Consider the following 26,356-nt stretch of genomic DNA (forward strand, 5'->3'; position numbering starts at 1 on the left):
ACTATCTTTTGGCATTTGTTTCAAAATGCATCAAACGGGATGATTTCTGTATTTTGAAAGTTACATATCTTGAAAACTTTATTTCTGACAAGCAAAACATTTTGGGACAATGTCACCAATGGACTAATGAAACAAATACCAAAATATAGTTTTTGGGTGGAGTTTTCGTTGAAGGCCGTGGTTCCCAAATGTTGTTTTTTAAACTTTAACCTTAACCCTTTAACCTAACTCCTAATCTTAACCCTAACCCCTAATCCTAACCCCCTAGCCTAGCTAAAATTAGCCAGTGAGCTAACGTTAGCCACCTAGCCACCTAGCTAGAATTCAATACATATCATATGTTTTGCAAATTCGTAACATATACAAAAAATTGTAATTCGTAACATATCATATGGAATAGGTGATGGACACCCACAAATCAATACATACTAAATGGGTGTCGGGATTTAAACACAGGACAATGCAAAATGCTCTGAGACCTGGTTGCATCTGCTCTGAGACCAGGTTGAGGCATTTAAAGCATAAAGGAAATTAGAGGAGGAAAGGGAGTCGTCTAAGACTATACAGACACATCCACACCAACTTTCTACAACTTCTTGACCTCACCTAATGATATTCAAATGGGCAAACACTGATGACTTTCCCTGTTTCTTTTACATCCAGAGAACTTTCAGGAGTAGCATACCCTTTAAAACTCCTCAAGGTTGCCTAGTAACTCAAACAGTTGCCTTCACTTGGACATGCTTGGCTGCTATCCAGGCAGAAGGCAATGCCGCTCTGAATAGAAATTATGTAGTTTAGGAATAATGGGAAGTACCCATCTTCCTGAGAGGGGTACTCCAGGTATTACCTTACAGTGAAATGCTTACTTACAAGACCTTAACCAACAAAGCAGTTCAAGTTAGATTTAAGAAAATATTTAAAGAAAAAAATAATTACTAAGTAACACAATAAAATAACAATAACGAGGCTTTATACAGGGGGTAACTGTACCAAGTCAATGTCCGGGGGTTAGTTGAGGTAATATTTACATATACACCGAGTAGCAGCAGTGTAAAAACAAAGGGGGGGTCAATGTAAATAGTCCAGGTGCCATTTGATTAATTGTTCAGCCGTGTTATGGCTGTTAAGGAGCCTTTTGGTCCTAGACTTGGCGCTCCGGTACCACTTGCCGTGCGGTAGCAGAGACAACAGTCTTGGGTGACTGGAGTCTTTGACAATTTTTTGGTTCTTCCTCTGACACCGCCTAGTATAGGTCCTGGATGTCAAGAAACTTGGCCCCAGTGACGTACTTGGGCATACTCACTAGAGGTTGACCGATTTAATTGAAATGGACGATTTAATTAGGGCCGATTTCAAGTTTTCATAACAATCGGAAATCGGTATTTTTGGACACCGATTTGGCCGATTTTTTTTATATTTTTTATATATTCTTTTAATTTAATTTTAATTTAATAAAAAATATATATATATATATATTATTCTTTGTATATATATATTTTTTACACCTTTATTTAACTAGGCAAGTCAGTTAAGAACACGTTCTTATTTTCACTGACGGCCTAGGAACAATGGGTTAACTGCCTTGTTCAGGGGCAGAATGACAGATTTTTACCGTGTCAGCTCGGGGATTCAATCTTGCAACCTTACAGTTAACTATTCCAACGCTCTAACCTCCTGCCTCTCGTTGCACTCCACGCGGAGCCTGCCTGTTACGCGAATGCAGTAAGAAGCCAAGGTAAGTTGCTAGCTAGCATTAGACGTATCTTATAAAAAACAATCAATCAATCATAATCACTAGTTAACTACACATGGTTGATGATATTACTAGTTTATCTATCGTGTCCTGCGCTGCATATAATCGATGCGGTGGGCATTCGCGGAAAAAGGACTGTTGTTGCTCCAGCGTGTACCTAACAATAAACATCAATGCTTTTCTTAAAATCAATACACAGAAGTATATATTTTTGAACCTGCATATTTAGCTAAAAGAAATCCAGGTTAGCAGGCAATATTAACCAGGTGAAATTGTGTCACTTCTCTTGCGTTCATTGCACGCAGAGTCGGGGTATATGCGATAATAATAAACGTTTTTGAAATGATAGTTTCCAGATTCGATATCATTGACCAAAGGCTCGTATTTCTGTGTGTTATTATGTTGTAAATAAGTCTATGATTTGATGTTTGATAGAGCAGTCTGACTGAGCGATGGTAGGCACCAGCATTTACATTTTACATTTTAGTCATTTAGCAGACGCTCTTATCCAGAGCGACTTACAGTAGAGTGCATACATTTTATTACATACATTTTACATACTGAGACAAAGATATCCCTACCGGCCAAACCCTCCCTAACCCGGACGACGCTATGCCAATTGTGCGTCGCCCCACGGACCTCCCGGTTGCGGCCGGCTGCGACAGAGCCTGGGCGCGAACCCAGAGACTCTGGTGGCGCAGCTAGCACTGCGATGCAGTGCCCTAGACCACTGCGCCACCCGGGAGGCCAGCAGCAGGCTCGTAAGCATTCATTCAAACAGCACTTTCGTGTGTTTTGCCAGCGGCTCTTCACTGTGCATCAAGCATTGTGCTGTTTATGACTTCAATCCTATCAACTCCCGAGATTAGGCTGGTGTAACCGATGTGAAATGGCTAGCTAGTTAGCGGGGTGCGCGCTGATAGCGTTTCAAACGTCACTCACTCTGAAACTTGGAGTACTTGTTCCCCTTGCTCTGCATGGGTAACGCTGCTTCGAGGGTGGCTGTTGTCGATGTGTTCCTCGTTCGAGCCCAGGTAGGAGCGAGGAGAGGGACGGAAGCTATACTGTTACACTGGCAATACTAAAGTGCCTATAAGAACATCCAGTAGTCAAAGGTATATGGAATACAAATGGTATAGAGAGAAATAGTCCTATAAATACTATATTAACTACAACCTAAAACCTCTTACCTTGGAATATTGAAGTCTCATGTTTACAGGAACCACCAGCTTTCATATGTTCTCATGTTCTGAGCAAGGAACTTAAACGTTAGCTTTTTTCATGGCACATATTGCACTTTTACTTTCTTCTCCAACACTTTGTTTGTGCATTATTTAAACCAAATTGACCAAGTTTCATTATTTATTTGAGGCTAAATTGATTTTATTGATGTATTATATTAAGTTAAAATAAGTGTTCATTCAGTATTGTTGTAATTGTCATTATTACAAATAAGTTTTAAAAAAATCTGCTTTTTTTAGTCCTCCAATAATCGGTATCGGCGGTGAAAAATCACAATCGGTCGACCTCTAATACGCACTACCCTCTGTAGCGCCTTAGGGTCAGATCCCAAGGAGTTGCCATAGCAGGCGGTGATGCAACCAGTCAGGATGCTCTCGATTGTGCAACTGTAGAACTGTTTGAGGATCTGGGGACCCATGCCAAATCTTTTCAGTCTCCTGAGGGAGAAAACGTGTTATCGTGCCTTCACGACTGTCTTGGTGTGTTTGGACCATGATAGTTTGTTGGTGATGTGGACACCAAGATATCTGAAACTCTCGACCCACTCCTCTACAGCCCCATTGATGTTAATGGAGGGCCTGTTCAGCCCGCCTTTTCCTGTAGTCCACGATCAGCTCCTTTGTCTTGCTCACATTAATGGAGAGGTTGTTGTCCTGGCACCACACTGCCAGTTCGCTGACCTCCTCTCTATAGGCGGTCTCATCGTTGTCGGCGACATCTACTAATTATATGCATATCCTTGCTTCTGGGCCTGAGTAGCACGCTTTACACCCGGACGTGAAAATACTGCCCCCTGTCCCAGAGAGGTCTTGCTCACATTGACTACCGAGAGAGTGATCACACAGTCGTCCAGAACAGCTGGTGCTCTCATGCATGCTTCGGTGTTGCTTGCCTCGAAGCGAGCATAAAAGGCATTTAGCACGTCTGGTAGGTGCGCGTCACTGGACAGCTTGCGGCTGGGTTTCCCTTTGTAGTCCGTAATAGATTTTAAGCCCTGCCACATCCGATGAGTGTCAGAGCCGGTGTAGTAGGATTCAATCACTGTCCTGTATTGACATTTTGCCTGTTTGATGATTTATCTGAGGGAGTAGCGGGATTTCTTATAAGCATCCAGATTAGTGTTCCGCTCCTTGAAAGTGGCAGCTCTAGCCTTTAGCTCGGTGCGGTTGTTGCCTGTAATCCATGGCTTCTGGTTGGGATATGTATGTACGTCACTGTGGTGATGACGTCGTCAATGCACTTATTGATGAAGCCGGTGAATGAGGTGGTATACTCCTCAATGCCATTGGATGAATCCCGGAACATGTTCCAGTCTGTGTTAGTAAAACAGTCCGGTAGCGTAGCATCCACATCATCTGACCACTTCCGTATTGAGCGACTCACTGGTACTTCCTGCTTTAGTTTTTTTTACAAGCAGGAATCAGGAGGTGAGAATTATGGACATATTTGCCAAATGGAAGGTGAGGGAGAGCTTTGTATGAGTCTCTCTCTGTGTGTGGAGTAAAGGTGGTCTAGAGTTTTTTTCCTATGGTTGCACATGTGAAATTAGGTAAAATGGTCTTAAGTTTGCCTGCATTAAAGTCTCCGGCCAGTAGGTGCGCCGCTTCAAGATGAGCATTATCTTGTTTTCTTATGGCCTTATACAGCTCCTTGAGTGAGGTCTTCGTGCCAGCATTGGTTTGTGGTGGTATAGAGAATGCTGCAAATAATATAGATGAGAACTCTCTTTGTAGATAGTGTGGTCTACAGCTTATTATGGGGTACTCTACCTCAGGTGAGCAATACGTTGAGACTTCTTTAATATTAGACATCACGCACCAGCTGTTATTGAAAAATAGGCACACGCCCGCCCCTCGTCTTACCAGACGTAGCTTCTCTGTCCTGCCGATGCACGGAAAACCCAGCCAGCTCTTTATTATCCGTGTCGTTTTTCTGCCACGACTCGGTGAAACATAAGATATTACAGTTTTTAATGTCCCGTTAGCAGGATAGTCTTAATCGTAGATCATCCATTTTATTTTCCAATGACGTTGGCCAATAGTACGGATGGCAGTGTAGGTTTACTCACTCACCTACGAATTCTCAGAAGGCAGCCCGACTTCCCGCCCTTTTTCTCCGTCTTCATGCAGATGATGGGGATTTGGGCCTGGTCTCAAGAAAGCAGCATATCCTTCGCATCGGACTCGTTAAAGAAAAAATCTTCTTCCAGTTCGAGGTGAATAATCACTGTTCTGATGTCCAGAAGCTCTTTTCGGGTCATAATAGATGATAGTAGCAACATTATGTACAAAATAAGTTTAAAAAAAATAGTTACAAACAAAATAACACAGTTGGTTAGGAAACCGTAAAACGTCAGCCATATCCTCCGGCACCATTCTAGAAATATCGACTACGTCCGTCTTAGCTCGCTCATTATTGTCTTAATCAAAATTACGGCTTGCCTCGTACACACTCATCGTTCCCTTATGCCATAGTTTGTACACCTCAATTGTTATATTGCATATATAGGTCTATCTCATTCGTATCTTATTCATCATTTTAGGCAATGTTGGAATGATGCATTTGATTGTTTTGCTTACTTTGTGTATTATAATTAGGCAAAGGGCTTTTCTCAACAGGTAGGGATACTATTAGTGTTGTCGGGTTTGTAACCACGTTTGCCAGTGAAAGTCTCTTCCCATTCAAATATTTTTCTTTCATCAGTAATAGACCCATGTAATTCCAGTTGATATTGCAAGGGTTTGTTTTGCGCAATGCACTGTCTGTGCATCGTTATATTGGCTATAAAAGTGGATCCGCGTGATTGTGTTTTCCTTCCTTTTTGGACCACATAGGCCTAATAAAATACTTTAAATGGTAGACTAACCGCGCCTCTCTCTCTCTCACTCTCTCTGTGTGTGGTGACTTAAAGAAGAGTAAGGGTAAGGCCTCAACATCTTGCTGAATTGAAAAATACATGTTGTATAGGAAATGATAGATACACTAGTTCTTAATGCAATCGCCGTGTTAGAATTCTAAAAATAACTTCATTACGATATGCCGTTTACGTTATGGCGAGAGCATGCCCAAAACCTGGCCGCAAACTACTAGTTCACACGTACGACAGATATATGAAATAACATCATAAAATGGGTCCTACTTTTGCTGATCTTCCATCAGAATGTTGTACAAGGGGTCCTTTGTCCAGAACAATCGTTGTTTGGTTTTAGAACGGCCTTTTTCCCTCTCGATTTAGCAAGTACACTTGCCAAGTGGCGCGAATCTCTCCATCGTCAACAAACTCAGAGAACGGAACACGGCAAAACTCCCGAAAAAATTTCAATAATCTGATTAAACTATATTGAAAAAACAGACTTTACGATGATATTGTCACATGTATCAAATAAAATCAAAGCCGGAGATATTAGTCGTCCATAACGACAGCTTATCAGAAGGCAAATCCAGGTCCCTTTTCGCGCTCTCCAGAAAACAGGAAACTGGTGACACGTCATGCCAAGAGCTATTATGCGACCCTAGATCAAGTTACACACTCAATTTCTTCTCTCACTGCTTGTCGACATCTAGTGGAAGACGTATGAAGTGCATCTAAACTAATAAATATCAAGGACTTTAATAGGCAGGCCCTAGAACAGTGCATCGATTTCAGATTTTCCACTTCCTGTCATTAAGTTTTCTGCAAAAGGAGTTCTGTTTTACTCACAGATATAATTCAAACGGTTTTAGAAACTAGAGAGTGTTTTCTATCCAATAGTAACAATACTATGCATATTGTACGAGCAAGAATTGAGTATGAGGCCGTTTAAATTGGGCACGATTTTCCCCCAAAGTGAAAATAGCGGCCTCTGTCCTCAACAGGTTTTAAGGCTACTACATAATACTCTAATTTTCCCTATGCCCATCGAGGTTGCTACAAGCTAGCCTATGAATAAAATGTTACAGGTGCACACTGGTCGAGAGAGAATTTTGAGGTGACAGACAGTGACACATTCAATACCGCCTTGCACGCTCTTGCCTGCATCTAGCTGATCTAGGGTGTAATCATTAGTGTAACCAACAGTTGCAAATGAGAGTTTCTATTGGACATATACAGGTATGTTTATCCCTGTTTCGTTCCGTTTGCTTCCGTTTAAGAAATGTTTTTTCAACAGAATCGGCAGAATGAATACACCCCTGATCATGCATAAACACTTTCATAGCAGCCACATTGTATTCCTTCTCGCATCGTTAAGCTTTCCTCCTCTCACCTTTTCCCTTCACTTGTGGACATGCACAACACGTCAGCTATATGTGACCAGGCGAAAAAACCTTTCCAAGCCAAATTATATCATAACCGGTGACAATAAATTAGTAAAATCAAAAGCTTACCTTGACTTGGAACAGTTCCAGTGTTGTGTTGGATAGTCATAGCCAGCTAGCTAACATAGCATCCCTCTCTTTAAGCAAGGTGTTTGAGTAGGCTAAACTAGATGGCTAAGTAAGTGGAAATGAAAGTTTAAAAAAAAGTAAATCTTTCTCTTGCTTCTCCTTCATTTTGGAAGAAACTAATTTGTTCAAAACTGTTCAACTATTGTATTTCTCTCTCTGAGTCAACTACTCACCACATTTTATGCACTGCCGTGCTAGCTAGCTGTAGCTTATGCTTTCAGTATTAAATTCATTCCCCCGATCCTTTGATTGGGTGGACAACATGTCAGTTCATGCTGCAAGAGCTCTGATAGGTTGGAGGACGTCCCCCTGAAGTTGTCATAATTACTGTGTAAGTGTATGGAAGGGGGTGAGAACCATGAGCCTCCTATTGAAGTCGATGTATCCAGAGGAGGACGGAAGCTAGCTGTCCTCCGGCTACACCATGGTGCTATCCTACAGAGTGCCTTTGAGGCTACTGTAGACCTTCATTGCAAAACCGTGTGTTTTAATAAATTATTTGGTGACGTGAATATATTTAGTATGGTATTATCTGAAAAGGACAACTTGTTCAATATTTTAAATTTAACCCTATCCCCTATATAGTGCACTACTTTTGACCAGGGTCCACCCTCAGTAATAAGTGAGGACACAGAGCGGGATCTTTCAGTAGTTGTTGTTACTAACCACACTCTATATTACATAGACAAGTGCAGACAGACTGGACAGGGTCATTCATATTTTGTGCTTTTGGGGGTTAATTTTCCCTTGACATGCCGTAGTCACCGCCTGTCACGTGTCATTTCTTGTCACATCTCCTGCGCCTCAACCTGTTGTTTCCCAAGTTTTATTTGGTTTTAATTGTATTTTGTTCATAAATATTTGCATCAAAACCTGTTACCAACTAGCCAGATATCTAGGTTGCAATGGCGCCCGCTTTGCCTGGAATAGCTAACAAACGTTTCCAGCGCTGTAGAAGCTGTGTTTATTACGTTCTTGTCCGGGACAATATTGACAATCCAGAGTTCCAATGCGGCAATTGTTTCCTAGCTGAGGATTATAAGAATGAGGTGGCTATGCTTATCTAGCAAATTTCAATTCTGAGCGAACTTGCAATTAAACTTTCTCGTTATCAACTCCTGTGACTGGATGTCTGATGGATGTTTCCCCAACCTCGTCATCTGTCCCTATGGCCTGTGCTACCTGGAACTTGCCTGCCAAGAAAGTTGTATCCATCTGCATCTCCTCCATCTTGTAGTGGAGTAGACAGAGAACAGCAATAAGATTTGTTCCAGTCAGCGCTGGTCCCATGTCACAAGTTGTGGAAACCGAAGGCAGCGGCATGCTGCTAAGTGGATGGGAGTGACTGGGAGAGGTTCGGAGCAGATTGACATAAGGAATAGCTCTGCTGCACTGGTGCCGGATCTACCTGCGCCTTCATCGCTGAGATTCCTCGTGTCACCGACGGCTGTGCGGTCTCCAACTACGCTGACTACAGCAGTGGCTTCGTCGTCGAGTTCGGCTCCTTTCCCGCTCTCTGGATCTGACGGGGCACTGCCTGCTGTGGGAGGTCTGGACGGCGGGCTTACGCTATCCCACTTCTCAAGGGCCCGTAAGGGGGGAATTGTGTGAGGGGTAGGAATGGCCGGATTTCTCCATCCCCTTCTCTGGCCATTGTATTGGGCAGTTCAATGGCGAGAAATGTCTCACTCCCTGTAGCACGAGGAGCACAAGTACAGGACATCAATAAACTGCTCCCAAACATTTTAAACCTGCATCAGCAAAATTAAGTCTATCATAGTTCATGTTGGATTCAATGACATTATAAAGGGGCAGCTCAGAACAGCTGAAGATGGACTTTAAAGAACTGATTGGGTCTCTGCTTGACACCAACAAACGCCCCATAATATCTGGCCCTGTGCCCTCCTTAAATTGTGGCATTAAACATTTCAGCAGACAGCAGATGCTTGTTCTATAAGGAGGATTGGATCCACCCAAATCATTTGTGTTCCTGGATCCTTTCACAGCATTATAAGGCTGCGTTGAGACAATGACTTATCAAAGATCGAAGCCCAGCTCCGTTAATACCTACCGTTTGTGTCAATGAGTTGTCATAAAGATTCAGCAAATGTACATTATCCCATTGGCGTTGGAAGACGCAATGTAAGTCACCTAATTTATGTCCCTCTAACTGCCCCTGAATACCTCTGCTGATCCTACAGCTATTGTATGCAGTAATCATGTGTCTATGAACCAGAGTTATACTGTTACCACTGAGGTGGTTTGCCTAGTAGGAAGTCCTCTGTGTTCAGATCACCCTGCACTAACATAAATAGCATGAGCATGTCTCCTTCTGCTAAGCTTCCCCGTAAAGCAATGGAAAACTATCAAGCATTCCAGAAAAGTGCTAAAAATAGCCCACGTTAACATATGTCGCTTAAGAAACAAGGTTCATGAAATCAGTCATCTGCTAGTAACAGATGACATTTATATTCTGACCATCTCTGAAACTCACTTAGATAATACCTTTGATGATACAGTGGTAGCAATACGTGGTTATAACACCTACAGAAAACACAAAAATGCCAAAGGTGGAGTTTCCATTTATTTTCAGAGCCACATTCCTGTAAAGCTTAGAATAGTATCTCATGTTAAACACCGTTGAAGTAATATGGCTACAGGTTCATCTGCCTCAAGTACCGGTCTGAAGTGAGCTCCATCGGGGCAGTCCCGTTTTTCTCGTATATACTGCTTACATAGACAAGTTATATGTGCATGATTTACATTATTCATTATTCATCATTAATTTATGGTTCATGCATGTGACTGACCAATACCTCACGAGACTTCTTCTATCCAAGCTGAGACCTTGAAACTGAAATATTCCTTTCCGTTCTCAAAACAGTGTTCCGAGCGTCCTGCTAAATTGCTTATGCTTATAGTGAGGATTCCTCCCAGGCATCAATCAGTCATTTGCATGAACCCAGTTGAATTAGTTATTAGAAAAGCACAAACGTAACATTTTTCCTTCACAGTATTACTTTACTTACCAAAGTTGGTGATTTGTTTGCATGTCATTACGTGCCCATTGCTCTATATTATTGAAGATTCCTACTAGACAGGAATACAGTAAGCTATCCTACAGCAGGCTGTCTTGTGATGTTGCATAGCCTATGTGTTGATGCTGTATGTAGCATAGGATTTATTGAAGCGTGTTGTTGCTGTCACCTTGCTATCCTAGCCGGTGGAGGGATAGGCTACACTGGTATCGTAGCCACTGTGTAAACCGTGCCTGATGCGCTCTATGCCTGGTTACCCTTGGGACCATGGTCCTGTCTGCTCTCGTCCAATCATGCGCCGGGCTGGTGAGGCAGCCAGCGCCCCTGTGGAGAGCAGCTTGAGTACTGTGTGGTGACTCAGCTGAAAAGGAGGCTAGCTGACTTGGTGCATCACCACGGACAGTGTAGCTTAAGAATGCTCACTTTCTCACAGTCGACTGTATAAATGGTCCGAGTATCTCTACAAGGTTATATTGTAGTTTTATCTAGCTGTACAGTTTTTGAACCTGTTTTTCTGTGCCCCCCCCCCCCCCCCCCAGTAGTAATATACACTAGGCATGTAATCCATCTAGTCTATATGTTATCACCTAGTAGGAGAATTTACTATTTTAGGTACCAAGGTGCTCCGTTGAACTTGGAGTCCACAGCACAACACACCCTTGTGTTTTCCCACATTCCTCTACCGCACACATTCATTATTCCTTTGTTGCTCATGCAGGCCATGGAGGAACTTAAGGAGAATACTAAGAGGTATCCGTTGGTGCGGGCTGCATCCGAGGAGAGCTCCAGTGAGCTGAGCAGCTCTCCGTTCCCAGGAGACACCATGCCCTGGAACCTCTCCAAACACCACCAGATCAAACGCTCCAAGTCTACCTCCGGAGACGTGCATGTGCTGGACTCGGCGGAGAGGGCCGTTCTCCGTATCGCAGGTAAGCTTGGACTAAAAGAGCGTGGGACGCACACACAGAGGACTGAGTCAGAAATAATGTGTTCTTAATTGACCTGCCTGGTAAAATACACACACACACACACACACACACACACACACACACACACACACACACACACACACACACACACACACACACAGACAGAGAGATCATTAAATCAGATACACTATACTACGCCGCACATCGCACACTTTTGGACAAGAGCAGAGGACTGATACATTCATCTTAACAGGTGCTCTCATCAATGTTCTCTAAGTGTTTTATACAGCCTGTGATTCAGTAATGACATTGCCATTGCATTGCTAATGAGGCTTTAGGAGCTAAGCTATTATGGTAACAACTCTGTTTCCCATTTGAATTCCAAAGGGTGTATTAGAGTTCCAAAGGCTGCCAGAGCTTGTCTCTGTCAATCTCAGGGCTCTCCTTCCTTGGCTCCAACTTCGAGTCTACTATATGACACTGTGACTTCAAAATAAGTGCACTATATAGGAAATGGGGTGCCATTTGGGACACAATCTGTGTCTGGCCACTGATATTGTGGTGTGATTTATGTTGCTGTGTCAGCACTGACTCTCAGATTCTCTCTTTGGACTAAACCGTATTGATTTGATTCAGTGGGGTGGGTTGGAGTCATTAGACTGCAGTAGCATTGTGACTGGATATTATCATTGGTCAGCACAACAAGAGTTGGAAGATGCAGTTTGGAGATAAAATTGGTTTCTTTTGAAAGCTTTTTATTTTTATTTATGTTCACTCAGCTGCACGGCGGCAGGTAGCCTAGTTACAGTGTTGGGCAGTTGTGCCCTTAAGCAAGGCACCTAACCACAATTTCTCCAAGGACGCCAGTTAATTGGCTGACTCTGGCTGTGACCCACGTTTTACTAACTGTATCAAACATTTATTTAAAAGCTATTATCTATTCTAATCTGCTTAGTTATGTCTGTTTAATTAGAACTTGCTGCTAGTTCTGTCCTGTACAGGGATGGGTGTTACAAGTAGGCTCTCTTGGCTAACACCCTGTGGCTCTTATTGAGTAGTGCAGCATGGTGGTCTCCCTGCAGTGAAGAGTGTCAGGGAATTATGCTTCACAGCTATGGCGTAGATAAGGATCTATATGGCTGTTGAATATTTATATTCTGTGTGATATAGGGAAATATGGTTTCGATTGACCAATGTCAATGTGTAGGCTAAAGAAGTGGGCTGAGAGTAATTGATGACATAGTACATACAGAAGTAGACCCCAGACAGATGCTCATTGAAATTAAATGGTATGACCAGGGCATCTAAACATTTAAAAAAATATATATTTCACCTTTATTTAACCAGGTAGGCAAGTTGAGAACAAGTTCTCATTTACAACTGCGACCTGGCCAAGATAAAGCAAAGCAGTGCGACACAAACAACAGCACAGAGTTACACATGGAATAAACAAACATACAGTCATTAATACAATAGAAAAAGTCTATATACAATGTGTGCAAATGAGGTAGGATAAGGGAGGTAGGCAATGAATAGGACATAGTGGCAAAATAATTACAATTTAGCAATTAAACACTGGAGTGATAGATGTGCAGAAGATGAGTGTGCAAGTAGAGATACTGGGGTGCAAAGGAGCAAAATAAAAAAATAAATAAATGACAATGGGGATGAGGTAGTTGGATGAGCTATTTACAGATGGACTATGTACAGGTGCCGTAATCTCTGAGCTGCTCTGAAAGCTGGTGCTTAAAGTTAGTGAGGGAGATATGTCTCCAGCTTCAGTGATTTTTGCAGTTCGTTCCAGTCATTGGCAGCAGAGAGCTGGAAGGAAAGGTGGCCAAAGGAGGAATTGGCTTTGGGGGTGACCAGTGAAATATACCTGCTGGAGCGCGTGCTACAGGCGGGTGCTACTATTGTGACCAGTGAGATGAGATAAGGCGGGGCTTTACCTAGCAAAGACTTATAGATGACCTGGAGCCAGTGGGTTTGGCGACGAATATGAAGCAAGTGCCAGCCAACTAGAGCATACAGGTCGCAGTGGTGGGTAGTATATGGGGCTCTGGTGACAAAACAGATGGCACTGTGATAGACTGCATCCAATTTGCTGAGTAGAGTGTTGGAGGCTATTTTGTAAATTACATCGCCGAAGTCAAGAATTGGTAGCATAGTCAGTTTTACGAGGGTATGTTTGGCAGCATGAGTGAAGAATGCTGCCAAACATAAGATGCGTTTAGATAAAGGAGGTGCTTATATGACTCACAGGTTTGCAGTCACAATAGCACTGGTCTCGTACATCAGCTGTGTGTCTGACAAGCTAGGCCACAGCAACCTTAACTCACAACAACTGGAGACGGGACCGTTTGTTATCCCTCTGCTTTTATAGCTGCCGGCCATACAGGCAAATTCATTTGCACGTAGTAGCACTGTATACAAAAGGCTGTTGTGCAAAGACTGCAGAATAGTCTCCATTTACTGGTAGTGGATAGCTTTCTCAAGTTATTTTTAGCAGAACCACTTTGTAGGCGTATGTTTTGTTGAGGGCGTCGTGTGGTAGCCTACTTTCCCACAGACATTTCACTGACCTCTGACCCTAGCGGAGCAGGCCTCTTCAATTGACCCCTACATGTCAGAAGTTACTGTAGATGGTTTGGGCTAGTTAAACCAGTTCCTTTTTACGCAAGCCATCGGCAGTCAGTTATATCTCAAATGCTTCACTTTCCAGTTATGCTTTGAATACCAGGCATTTGACCCTGGGGGAATTTACAAGGTTTTGGGAAGTGACTTAATGGTGCCAGTGTAGACAATTATTACCCGTTTCCCAACTATGCAGACTTATCTGCATAAATGACACCCCTGGTGGTGTTTGACCTTAGTCAGTGATTAATGATAAGGACACATTAAACACTAACCCTTCCTTCTGGAGTGATGTGACAGAGGACAGGTTCACTGGACAGATGTTTCCTGTTGCAAGCATTATGATAAGCCTATGAGAGGAATGCAATGTTGGTGTTAGTGTGGTACCATGGTATCCCATGTCCAAAACACCATCCAGAGTCTTCGCTGAAGAGAGAACTAGTTTAACACTAAGGGGTGGTTTCCCCAGACACAGATTAAGCCTAGTCCTGAACTAAAAAGCTAGCTCAGTGGACAATCTCCGTCGGAAAATTATTTTTAGTCAGTACTAGGCCACGGATAGAAGAAGGAGACCGATATCTCACAGAATGTATAAGTCTGAAGCATCCGTTTAGAACTACTCACCACCCAACTATGGTGAGGAGAGGACGTTCAGTGGTGAGAAGATGGCGCTAGATGAAACTTAGACTTGACCCTTTTGTCAGAGTTTCTAAAAATGTTGTTAAGAAGGAGTGCAAGGGCGAATTGAGTATTGTGCACTTCACATAGTAGGCGTTCCCAAACGGAAATGTGCAAATACATGCTATAATGCGCCAATAGGATCTCGCTAGCGCATGCTTGGATCTGCCCACCTCCTTGCGTATTATGGAGACTGCCCCTATACCTTCAGAGGAGGCATTGCCAAAGAGGTAATTGCCTGGGTTTGTGTACACTACAGTATATGATAGAGAGAACCCTTATTTTGGTGTTTTTCTCAAACATTCTCATAGAAAGCTTGGAGTTAAAAACTTGAGTCAACATGCTGTAAATGTACTGACATATAAAACAGGATTTACTGAAGGCCATGACTCGCTCCTCTGAACATTCTGATGTCCGATGAATTATTCATCACACGTTTCAGATAGTTATTTCGACCCTACTAAAAGCACCCCTGTGCTACACGTGAATGAGTAGCTGAGGGATTCTACTAGAAAGTGGTATCAACAAGTAACCATACATCAGAACCTGCAATGTGAAGTAGTTTCACACAAGTCAAACCTTTTATGTCCTAAATGGCATCCCTGCATAGTGCACTCATTTTAACCAGGGGTAAAAAAAAAAAAAGCACTTTATAGGGAATAGGGTGTCATTTAGGATGTAGCCCTTCTCTCTGTGCCCACTGGGTCTTAGTCCATCAAGACGTCATAATGTCCACCGCACTGTGTGCAGGAAAAGACATAATAGGGAATCCCAGACACACTGTACATAAGTGCAGTGAGGGGGGATTCTGCTGTGCTTAGAGGCTGCTGACCCATGCAATGCTCGCTGATGCCACTAGAGGGCAGTAGCCAAAGCTAAAGTATCTCTACTATGATTTGTTTGATGTCTGTTCAAGATGTTATGCGTCAAAGTGGCTTCAGGTCTCAAAGAAGCGCTGATACCCAGATAGGCATGATTTGGGGTCGTTTTTCCGTGCTCTGTGCCAACCTAACTCGGCTGTAATCTTAAAAATACGTTTAAGGACGGCAACTTCAGCTGTACTACTACTTTAGACTAGATTTACAGTTAATTGAGCAATAAGGCCCAAGGGTGTGTGGTATATGGCCAATATACTGTACCACGGCAGGGGGCTGTTCTCAGGCAAAACGCAGCGCATAGTGCCTGGATATAGCCCTTAGCCATGGTACATTAGCCATATACCACAAACCTCTGAGTTGCCTTATTGCTGTCACATGTATAAACTGGTTACCAATGTAATTGGAACAAAAAAACAAGTCATTTTGAGTCATACACATAGTATATCATCTGATATACAGTACAACGGCTTTGAGCCAATCAGCATCCGAGACCCCAACTACCTTGTTTAGAGCATATATAGCCTTACAAACAACATTCCCAAGCCAAGCAAAAACCTGAGAAACTTATGTGAGTGTAAAGCTTTTCCTTTCTATAAGCATTCAACCTTCTAGGAAAGACAGATCAACCAGATGTATGACAGAGGCTGTAAAAAGAAAAAGAAGCGTGTCGTCACTGAACAGATCCGAAAGAATACGGGGCCACAATCGACGAACACCGAGGACAGTGTCCATCTTGAATATTTACTTTGATCCTCCTGCCTTCTTTGAATGTTTTGAGATAAGACAGTAGAACTACTGTGTTCGTTAGCCAATGTAGTTACTGAGGCATGGGAGGGTTGGCTGCCCGGCAGCACAGTCAGTCACGCGAGCCCAAGGCAGGCACTCTAACAAAGGGAGAATCTTCTTCCTCTGAGGTCATAATGACCTTGGTTATCTGGGCGAGGCTTACACGTCCTTCAACTAGTTACCTTGCTATGCACTAGGTTAGTGAATCATACTGTAGAACTATTTTCACATGCCAGACATGGTAAATATTTTTGCAATTTAGTACATTTCGGGCAGTTGATCTTGTTGACTAGTTTTGAACTTGGCGAAGGCTTCCTCTCCTAATCACTCTGCTGAATGACGTCTGTCAGGATGCGGATCCCCGTTGCATCCATATGTGTTTACATACCCTTCACTATAATGACGTTTTAAGAACGCACATGCACACGTGCGTGGTTGCACACACGTACACACACACACACACGCAAATGCACAATGCAAACGTACACACGCACAAGCACCTTGAAGAGGAAGAAGAATGTTCTGTCAGTGCAGTGCCATCATGTTTCCAATTCCTCCCGTAATAGGGTCATTCTAGTACTTTTCCTCCTATTTCGCGCTCTCTTCCTGACGGAGAGAACTCTGACATGCTTCGCAAGCGCAGTTTCCTGTCAGGAAGGTTCCATTGATGATGCAACATGGCTTGGCATCCACAGTGGCTCTTTTTAGTTGTGATGTACTTGCACAGATTTCTAGAGTCTTTCTGTTTACTGTCAAGATCAGGTTTGCACTTTGCATTGGATTTTCCAGCAGGCTAAAAGTCACAGAGAAGGGGAAAGAAACAAACATTTGCCAATAAAATGGCGATTTTAAGTTCATTAGCTCTTCACGCACATAGACAAAACATGTATTGTTTTTGCATGTCATGTGAATCATTTGTAACTGAGCTGTAGCATGCAGTCATGTTTGTTGAAAAATGCAGTTTATGTTTTGTATCTCTCCATTGTATTATGGTGCTGCTTCAGTTGCGGCTGAAATTCTTAAATCCAATATCCTTCTGGGGACTTTTCTGAAATGGACAGCATATTGTCATTTATCTCTGGTATACTACAGCTACAAGTCGTATCAGGGCTATCCTCTTCTGAAGAGGTGTGGCTCTCTGGCATCAGCCTTTATATGTAATCTGTCGTCATCCAGTTCTGGGAAGGTGTGGTGTAGAGTGCTGGGTGTTAAAGCTGTGTGTGGATGGGAAGTTGTGATCCATCTGATACCCCTGGTGTGTTCTCTGTTTCCCCCTCTGTTAGAGGAACTTGTGTAGCCCCATGTAGCTTAGTCACTTGTTTCTCGTTGAGGTAGCTGTGTGAGTGTCTGTATGGGAGGGGTGGGGTGTTTGACCGACTCTGATTGTGTGGGAGATCTCAGTGTCTGCCTCTGTGCCTTTAAGAGGAGGGCCTGTTGTGTGTGTGTGTTGGTATTTCTCAAGCAGAGAGAGGAGGGGAGTGGTGGTCTGGAGTCAAATCCACTGCTTTAAAGGGAATAGCCTACATTTTACATTTTAGTCGTTTAACAGACGCTCTTATCCATTAGCAATTAGGCTTTAGCGCCTTGTTCAATATCACAGCCTAGTCGTCTCAGGGATTCGAGCCAGCGCCCTTTTGGTTACTGGGCCAACACTCTTAACCACTAGGCTACATGCCGCCCCACTGAGAGAGTGCGCGTGAGAGAAGGAAAGGGGGACCAGCAGATACCACTGTACTTCTGAAAAGTTACCGGACAGCAGACAGTTGGGGGAAAAAGTGAAGGATCAGAGGAACGAGAGAGGGTGACCTGACCCTACTACAGTGGCAGCCAGGGCCATGTCCATGTATGATCCAGCCAGCCGGCCAGCCCATGCAGAGGAGCAGAACTATGTTCAGGCGTATGAGAACGTCAGGGAGAAATATAAAGGTAAAGACCCCCTCTAATGTCCCTGAGTGGCTGGTACAGCGCTAATGACGGTGAATTGTAATCACTTCTGTATGTCAGGGTATGTGAGGTACAGGGTTGTTGGGAAGGGGGCATGTGTGTGGGCAACTCGGGTAGCTGACTGGCGTTAAGTGGTTCCATATTGATTTGCACAGATGTGGTCTATTTCAGGGCTGCTCGCAGTGCAATGGGAAACTGCACCTACTGTATTGTTCCTCATCAGAATAGTGGGAAGCTGTTCTACCACAAGTGTGCTGTCAACGTCAATAGTGGTACATTAAGATTCAGCCATTGCAAGTATTTTGTTATTTATACTCTTGTAAGATCATTGATCACAATGTAGGCTATACAATGCCCTGTACAGTAGGCCTTCAGCCACCCGAGCCATGGCCTGTTCACCCCGCTGCCATCTAGAAGGCGGAAACAGTACAGGTGCATCAAAGGGACCGAGAGACTGAAAAACTGCTTCTACATCCAGGCCATCAGACAGTTAAATAGTCACCATTAGCCGGCCTGTGCCCAGTATCCCGGCCCTGAACTTGACACTGTTACTAGCCGGCTACCACCCCGTACTCAATCCTTCCACCTCAGAGACTACTGCCATATGTGATTGAACACACAAATGTGCATGTGTCAGCATATGGTCTCACAAGGGGTCTGAGGAGCTCATCTCGGTACCTAATGGCAGTCAGGCTACCTCTGGCGAGCACATGGAGGGCTGTGCGGCCCCACAAAGAAATGCCACCCCACACCATGACTGACCCATCGCCAAACCGGTCATGCTGGAGGATGTTGCAGGCAGCAGAACGTTCTCCATGGCGTCTCCAGACTCTGTCACGTCTGTCACATGTGCTCATGTGCTCAGTGTGAACCTGCTTTCATCTGTGAAGAGCACAGGGCGCCAGTGGCGAGTTTGCCAATCTTGGTGTTCTCTGGCAAATGCCAAACCTCCTGCACGGTGTTGGGCTGTAAGCACAACCCCCACCTGTGGACGTCGGGCCCTCATACCACCCTCATGGAGTCTGTTTCTGACCGTTTGAGCAGACATGCACATTTGAGGCCTGCTGGAGGTCATTTTGCAGGGCGCTGGCAGTGCACCTCCTTGCACAAAGGCGGAGGTAGCGGTCCTGCTGCTGGGTTGTTGCCCTCCTACGGCCTCCTCCACGTCTCCTGATGTACTGGCCTGTCTCCTGGTAGCGCCTCCATGCTCTGGACACTACGCTGACAGACACAGCAAACCTTTTTGCCAAAGCTCGCATTGATGTGCCATCCTGGATGAACTGCACTACCTGAGCCACTTGTGTGCGTTGTAGACTCCGTCTCATGCTACCACTAGAGTGAGAGCACCGCCAGCATTCAAAAGTGACCAAAACATCAGCCAGGAAGCATAGGAACTGAGAAGTGGTCTGTGGTCACCACCTGCAGAATCACTCCTTTTTTGGGGGTGTCTTGCTAATTGCCTATAATTTCCACCTTTTGTCTATTCCATTTGCACAACAGCATGTGAAATTTATTGTCAATCAGTGTTGCTTCCTAAGTGGACAGTTTGATTTCACAGAAGTGTGATTGACTTGGAGTTACATTGTGTTGTTTAAGTGTTCCCTTTATTTTTTTGAGCAGTGTATTTATATTCCTGACTCTGACCTTGTTCATTGTAATATTTCTATATTTCTTAATTCCTTTCTTTTGAATTGAACGTGTATTGTTAGGTATTACTGCACTGATGGTGCTAGGAACATAAACATTTCGCTACACTCACAATAGCATCTTCAAAATATGTGTACCCGACCGATACAATTTGATTTGATCCTTTGTGTCCGGTGAATGGAAAGATGAGTAAGAGGGGTTGATGTTTCTCCCTTATCGGACCTGCCAAACTGTCCACCGGGGTTGGGGTCAATTCCATTAAAATTCCTGTCAATTCAGGAAGTACACTGTTAGCAGTTTATGAGTTTTCTTCAATAACACAGACCCCAAAGCAAATCAGGGGGAGGAAAATAAGTTTATTCAAAGAGATCAAATCATACGGGGAGGTAGATGGTAAATGTTCATGCTCCCCTGTCCTCAGTGATTCTCTCCCGTGATTTTCTCCCTCCCCAGAACAAAGAGACAGGATGTAGTTTTATAACCCAGCCCTAGCCTGTGGTTGACCAATTAGAATTCCTTGCAATAAAACTGGGCCAATGGCCAAATAACAAGTACCCAGTTTCAGATTCAATGTATAAACCATTTGGACCAATGAGAACCTACCTTGTAGCTATGAGTCCCAGACTGAAATTCCTCCCATGTCTCTGACCCATTGACATTAATCCCCTATTACAGGAAAAACACTATTTCCATTGATCATTAGTAATCTATTGACCTCTCGTCCTCTGCATTATGTATTTATCTTCAAAATATTCTTACAACACTGAAATTCCAATTCTCTTCAATGAGGAAAAATTGGAATTTGGTTTACTTTCTGAATTGACTGGAATTCAATCAATCAAATGTATTTATAAAGCCCGTTTTACATTAGTAGATGTCACAAAGTGCTATACAGAAACGCTTCCTAAAACCCTGAATAGCAAACAATGCAGATGTAGAAGCATGGTGGCAAGGAAAAACTCCCTAGAAAGGCAGGAACCTAGGAAGAAACCTAAAGAGGAACCAGGCTCTGAGGGGTGGCCAGTCCTCTTCTGGCTGTGCCGGGGGGAGATTCTAAGAGTACATGTCAATTTAAGGCCAGATTGTTCTTCAAGATGTTCAAACGTTCATAGATGACCTGCAGGGTCAACAGGTCAGTACCTCCAAGAGTAACTATCAGTTGGCTTTTTATAGCTGAGCATTCAGAGGTCGAGACAGCAGGTGCAGGAGAGAGAGAGAGAAAGAGACGAAAACAGCAGGTCCGGGACAAGGTAGCAGGTCCGGTGAATAGGTCAGGGTTCCCTAGCCACAGGCAGAACAGTTGAAACTGGAGCAGCAGCACGACCAGGTGGACTGGGGACAGCCAGGAGTCATCTTTGGGGTTTTATGCTGGGTTTCTGTACAGCACTTTTGAGATATCAGCTGATGTAAGAAGGGCTTTATAAATACATTTGATTTGATGATTTGATCAGGCCAGGTAGTCCTGAGGCATGATCCTAGGTCTCAGGTCCTCCGGGAGGAGAGGGAGAAGGAGAATTAAAGGGAGCATAATTAAATTCACACAGGACACCAGATAAGAGGAGAATTACACCAGATATAACAGACTGACCCTATCGCCCCTGCACATAGGCTATTGCAGCATAGATACTTGAGACTGAGACAATTTAAATGGAGTTGACCCCAACTCGGCTGTCCAATGCATCAATCACCTGGGAAAGACTTCAATCCACATTGTTTGCTCCATGTCTGACTGTGATGTATTCCAGATTTCATTATAATAAATCATATGTGCCACTGCAAAGTTCCCACAGTTACTATTCTAAGCATGTCTATTTCAATAATCCATTTCAGTGATGTGTTTTCAGTAAGTCAGTAAGAGAATATGTTGTTGCTCCTCCAGTGCTTTCATGTTGATTACATCTCTCAGTATACCATCAATTACATAGCCCGTAACTTTTTTCCTACCTTTGACAATGTTGTTCACACTTGCATCTCCGTAACTTAGAAACAAGTTAAAGTGAAACCTACATGCATCCCATCCCTCCTGCGGTGTATGATTTCATATCCTCCCCTGCTTCATCCCAATGTTGGGGATGAAAGTGATTTCTAAAAATACAGGCCCAATTTGTTATCCCGGAGAAAGAGAAGTTCAGTCCACCAGAAAGAGTTGTACAATGCCTTGGCTGGGTTTCTCTCCATCTCAGGTGGCATAGTTACCAAAGTTTACTGTATATGAAATGAGAGTATGGATACGTCCCGTATGTCACCCTATTCCCTTTATAGTGCACTACTTTTGAGGAAGTAGATGAATTCACTTTTGGGGAATATGGTGCCATTTGTGACAAACCCTATCTGCTTTATTAGGAGTGCTGAGCTATGCCTTTATAGACCTTTTAAAAGTGTATACAAAGGCTGTGTGTATACAAAAGTGTGTACAAAGTGTATACAAGAGCCAATGTGTGGGGCCAGTGTGTGACATTGGGATACACATTTCAAAATGGTTTTAAGTTCAAATAAGAAGGATTTTCATGCAGTTCCACATGAATACTTAGAGGAATAAAAGTGAATATATGCAAGTTTGACCATAACTCCACCTATACAACAACATAGGCCTAGGACTATACATCCTTTAAAGAGGGTTCATACAGACATTGGCAAGTCAAATTCAAGGGATTTCAATGTTATACAATGGTATAATTCATATAATTGTACATAGAGCCCCCCCACCATATAGAACCCCCCCACCTCTCCCAAAAAGCATGCAAAGTGTCAAAAAGTAGGCCATTACCACTTTAAGAATAGGCCTTGCACATGCATTGAGATTAAAATTATTACTACATTATAGAATATATGTGGACATTGCCTGACGAAATAGATTGGATTCATGGCGATTTTTCTGTAGTCTGTGACCGACACAGGCACACATAATAAATCCATTAATCTCACCATTAGAATCTCACCATCGCTGTTTTTATAATGAGAAAGCAACCAAAAACCAGGTTCCTTTCTTAATGGAAGGATTTGTATGGAAAGCCAATTTAAAGCCAACATAAGATGTTGTCGTCCTCATAATAACCGCATGTGGTTTTACCGCAACACTCTTCAATTTAAGTGGCAGGAAACAAACGAAAGTGAAAAAAAAAATATCAAAAATAAAATCACTGATAAGAGACAGTGGCGACCAGTCATTCAGGGCAGGTGCGGTCTATCTCAGGGTTTTCTGCGGCGGTGGTGGGGCAGCCAGCGGAAAATACGGACCGTAGGGGTTGGTAATGTTCTCTAGTCGTGCCGTGATTGGTTCAGTGTTCGGTCACTCATGGGACACTACATCACCGCAAATATATGGGGAGAGCTCAAAAATTCAAGCCCCTTGGGTGCTGCCATAGAGTTACATTAGAAGTGCCCATCCAAGAAGGCTCAAGGTCATTGGCTTCTGTTTTGAGGAGAATACAGTGCCACCGACACGGCCCGCTACCAAAGACTGTGGGCTCTCCTTCTCTGTGACCGACATGAGTAAGACATTTTAAACGTGTTAACCCTCGCAAGGCTGCCGGCCCAGACGGTATCCCTAGCCGCGTCCTCAGAGCATGCGCAGACCAGCTGGCTAGTGTGTTTACGGACATTTTCAATCTCTCCCTATCCCAGTCTGCTGTCCCCACATGCTTCAAGATGGCCATCATTGTTCCTGTAACCAAGAAGGCAAAGGTAACTGAACTAAATGACTATCGCACCGTAGCACTCACTTCTTTCATCATGAAGTGCTTTGACAGTCTAGGATCATAGCACCTCCACCGTACCTGTCACCCTAGACGCACTTCAATTTTCTTACCGCCCCAATAGGTCCACAGACGATGCAATCGCCATCACACTGCACACTGCCCAAGGAATACCTATGTAAGAATGCTGTTCCATTGTCTACAGCTCAGCATTCAACACCATAGTACCCTCCAAGCTCATCGTTAAGCTTGAGGCCCTGGGTCTCAACCCCGCCCTGTGCAACTGGGTCCTGGACCTCCTGATGGGCCGCCCCCAGGTGGTGAAGATAGGAAACAACATCTCCACTTCGCTGATCCTCAACACTGGGGCCCCACAAGGATGCGTGCTCAGCCCCCTTCTGTACTCCCTGTTCACCCATGACTGCCTGGCCATGCACACCTCCAACTCAGTCGTCAAGTTTGCAGATGACACAACAGTAGTGGGCTTGATGACTTAAAAAACTATCTATATTTTACCCCTTTTTCTCCCCAATTTTGTGGTATCCAATTGGTAGTTACAGCCTTGTCTCATCACTGCAAGCAACTCCCGTACGGACGCGGGAGAGAGAAAGGTTGAGAGCCGTGCATCCTCCGAAACACAATTTAACCAAGCCGCACTGCTTCTTGACACAATGCCCACTTAACCCGGAAGCCAGCCGCACCAATGTGTCGGAGGAGTCACCGTGCACCTGGCAACAGTGTCCGCGTGCACTGCACCAGGCCCACCACAGGAGTCGCTAGTGCGCGATGGGACAAGGACATCCCTGCCGGCCAACCCTCCCCTAACCCGGATGACGCTGGACCAATTGTGCGCCACCCCATGGGTCTCCCAGTCGTGGCAAGCTGCGACAGAACCTGGACTCGAATCCAGAATCTCTAGTGGCACAGCTAGCACTGTGATGCAGTGCCTTAGACCACTGCGCCACTCAGGAGGCCCTTAGGCTTGATTACCAACAGCGACGAGACAACCTACAGAGAGGAGGTGAGGGCACTTGGAGTGTGATGTCAGGAAAACAACCTCTCACTCAACGTCAACAAAACAAAGGAGATGATCGTGGACTTCAGGAAACAGCAGAGGGAGCACCACCCTATCCACATCGAGAGGACAGCAGTGGAGAAGGTGGAATATTTTAAGTTCCTCTGCGTATCACGGGCAAACTGAAATGGTCCACCCACACAGACAGTGTGGTGAAGATGGCGCAAAGCCCCTCTTCAACCTCAGGAGGCTGAAAAAATGTGGCTTGTCACCTAAAACCCACAAACTTTTACTGATGCACAATTGAGAGCGTCCTGTCGGGCTGTATCACAGCCTGGTACGGCAACTGCACCGCCCAAAACCGCAAGGCTCTCCAGTATATACATCAGCAATCTACACGCAATACACCATAATGACAAAGAGAAAACGGGTTTAGACATTCTTGGAAATGTATTAAAAATAAAAAACAGATACCTTATTTAAATAAGGATTCAGAACCTTTGCTATGAGAGTCGAAATTGATCTCCGGTGCATCCTGTTTCCATTCCATCCACCTGTGGTAATTTCAATTGATTGGACATGATTTGGAAAGGCACACACCCGTCTATATAAGGTCCCACAGTTGACAGTGCATGTCATAGCAAAAAACCAAGCCATGAGGTCGAAGGAATTGTCTGTAGAGCTCCAAGACAAGATTGTGTCGAGGCACAGATCTGGGGAAGGGTACCAAAACATTTTGCAGCATTTGAAGGTTCATAAGAACACAGTGGCCTCCATCATTCTTAAAAGGAAGCAGTTTGGAACCACCAAGCCTTCTTAGAGCTGGCCGGCCGGCCAAACTGAGCAATCGGGGGAGCAGGGCCTTGGTCAGGGAGGTGACCATGAATCCGATGGTCGCTCTGACAGACCTCTAGAGTTCCTCTGTGGAGATGGGAGAACCTTCCAGAAGACAACCATCTCTGCAGCACTCCACCAATCAGTCCTTTATGGTGGAGTGGCCAGATGGAGGCCACTCATCAGTAAAAGGCACATGACAGCCCAAGACTCTCAGACCATGAGAAACAAGATTCTCTGGTCTGATGAAACCAAGATGGAACCTGAATACCTAGCGTCACATCTGGAGGTAACCTGGCACCATCCCTACGGTGAAGCATGGTGGTGGCAGCATCAAGTCCATCAAGACACAAACCATGATAAAGGATTAAACATTTTTAAATCAACTCGGGAATTGTATTGAATACAGCCATGATCCCCCTTATAATCTTCATGTAATGACATGAAAAACAATTGACGGGTTATCATCAATATCTTATCAACAGCTCTAACAATTTGCCCAGTGTAGGAAATCCTCAATGGTACCCTGGTTTATAGACCTAATAAGCAAGACTGATTTTGGATCAGCTCTTTAAGGCAAATACCCCCCCCCCCCCCCCCCCCCCCAGCAGGTCATGGGGAGTAACATTCCTGCTGTTGCCCCTATGACACAAGTGTGTTGTTTCATGCCTCAGTGGGATTGGTCACTCTGCGGCTATGTTCGAGCTTGGGAAGCCCTGCCATACAGTGTCTCCCTTCAAGGCATCCTTGTCATTCAGTGGTATGCACAGTTTTGTATATAAGGGGGGACTCATGTTTTTGTATGTCCGTTTTGTCCAGTCATTATAGTCTTAACTCTCATCTGTTCCATTTACA

At 44.1% G+C, this 26,356-nt stretch overlaps 1 protein-coding gene across 5 annotated transcripts in view; it reads left to right on the top strand.

Annotated features, from left to right (window-relative positions):
- The window catches only part of LOC129819581 (plectin-like), a 181,250-nt gene that overhangs the window by 7,066 nt on the left and 147,828 nt on the right, over nt 1-26,356 (top strand). For 4 of the 5 annotated variants that reach the window (XM_055875942.1, XM_055875943.1, XM_055875944.1 and 1 more), the window contains exon 2: nt 11,180-11,390. In XM_055875942.1, the coding sequence (XP_055731917.1) occupies nt 11,183-11,390 (208 nt within the window). In that variant the 5' untranslated portion in view covers nt 11,180-11,182. Of the gene's footprint in view, nt 1-11,179; nt 11,391-17,825; nt 18,293-26,356 lie in introns of those variants that run through there. The other variant, XM_055875951.1, reaches the window with a different exon arrangement.

This window comes from Salvelinus fontinalis, chromosome 22, assembly GCF_029448725.1.
Source record: "Salvelinus fontinalis isolate EN_2023a chromosome 22, ASM2944872v1, whole genome shotgun sequence".
In the NCBI taxonomy this organism is placed as follows: Eukaryota; Metazoa; Chordata; class Actinopteri; order Salmoniformes; family Salmonidae; genus Salvelinus; species Salvelinus fontinalis.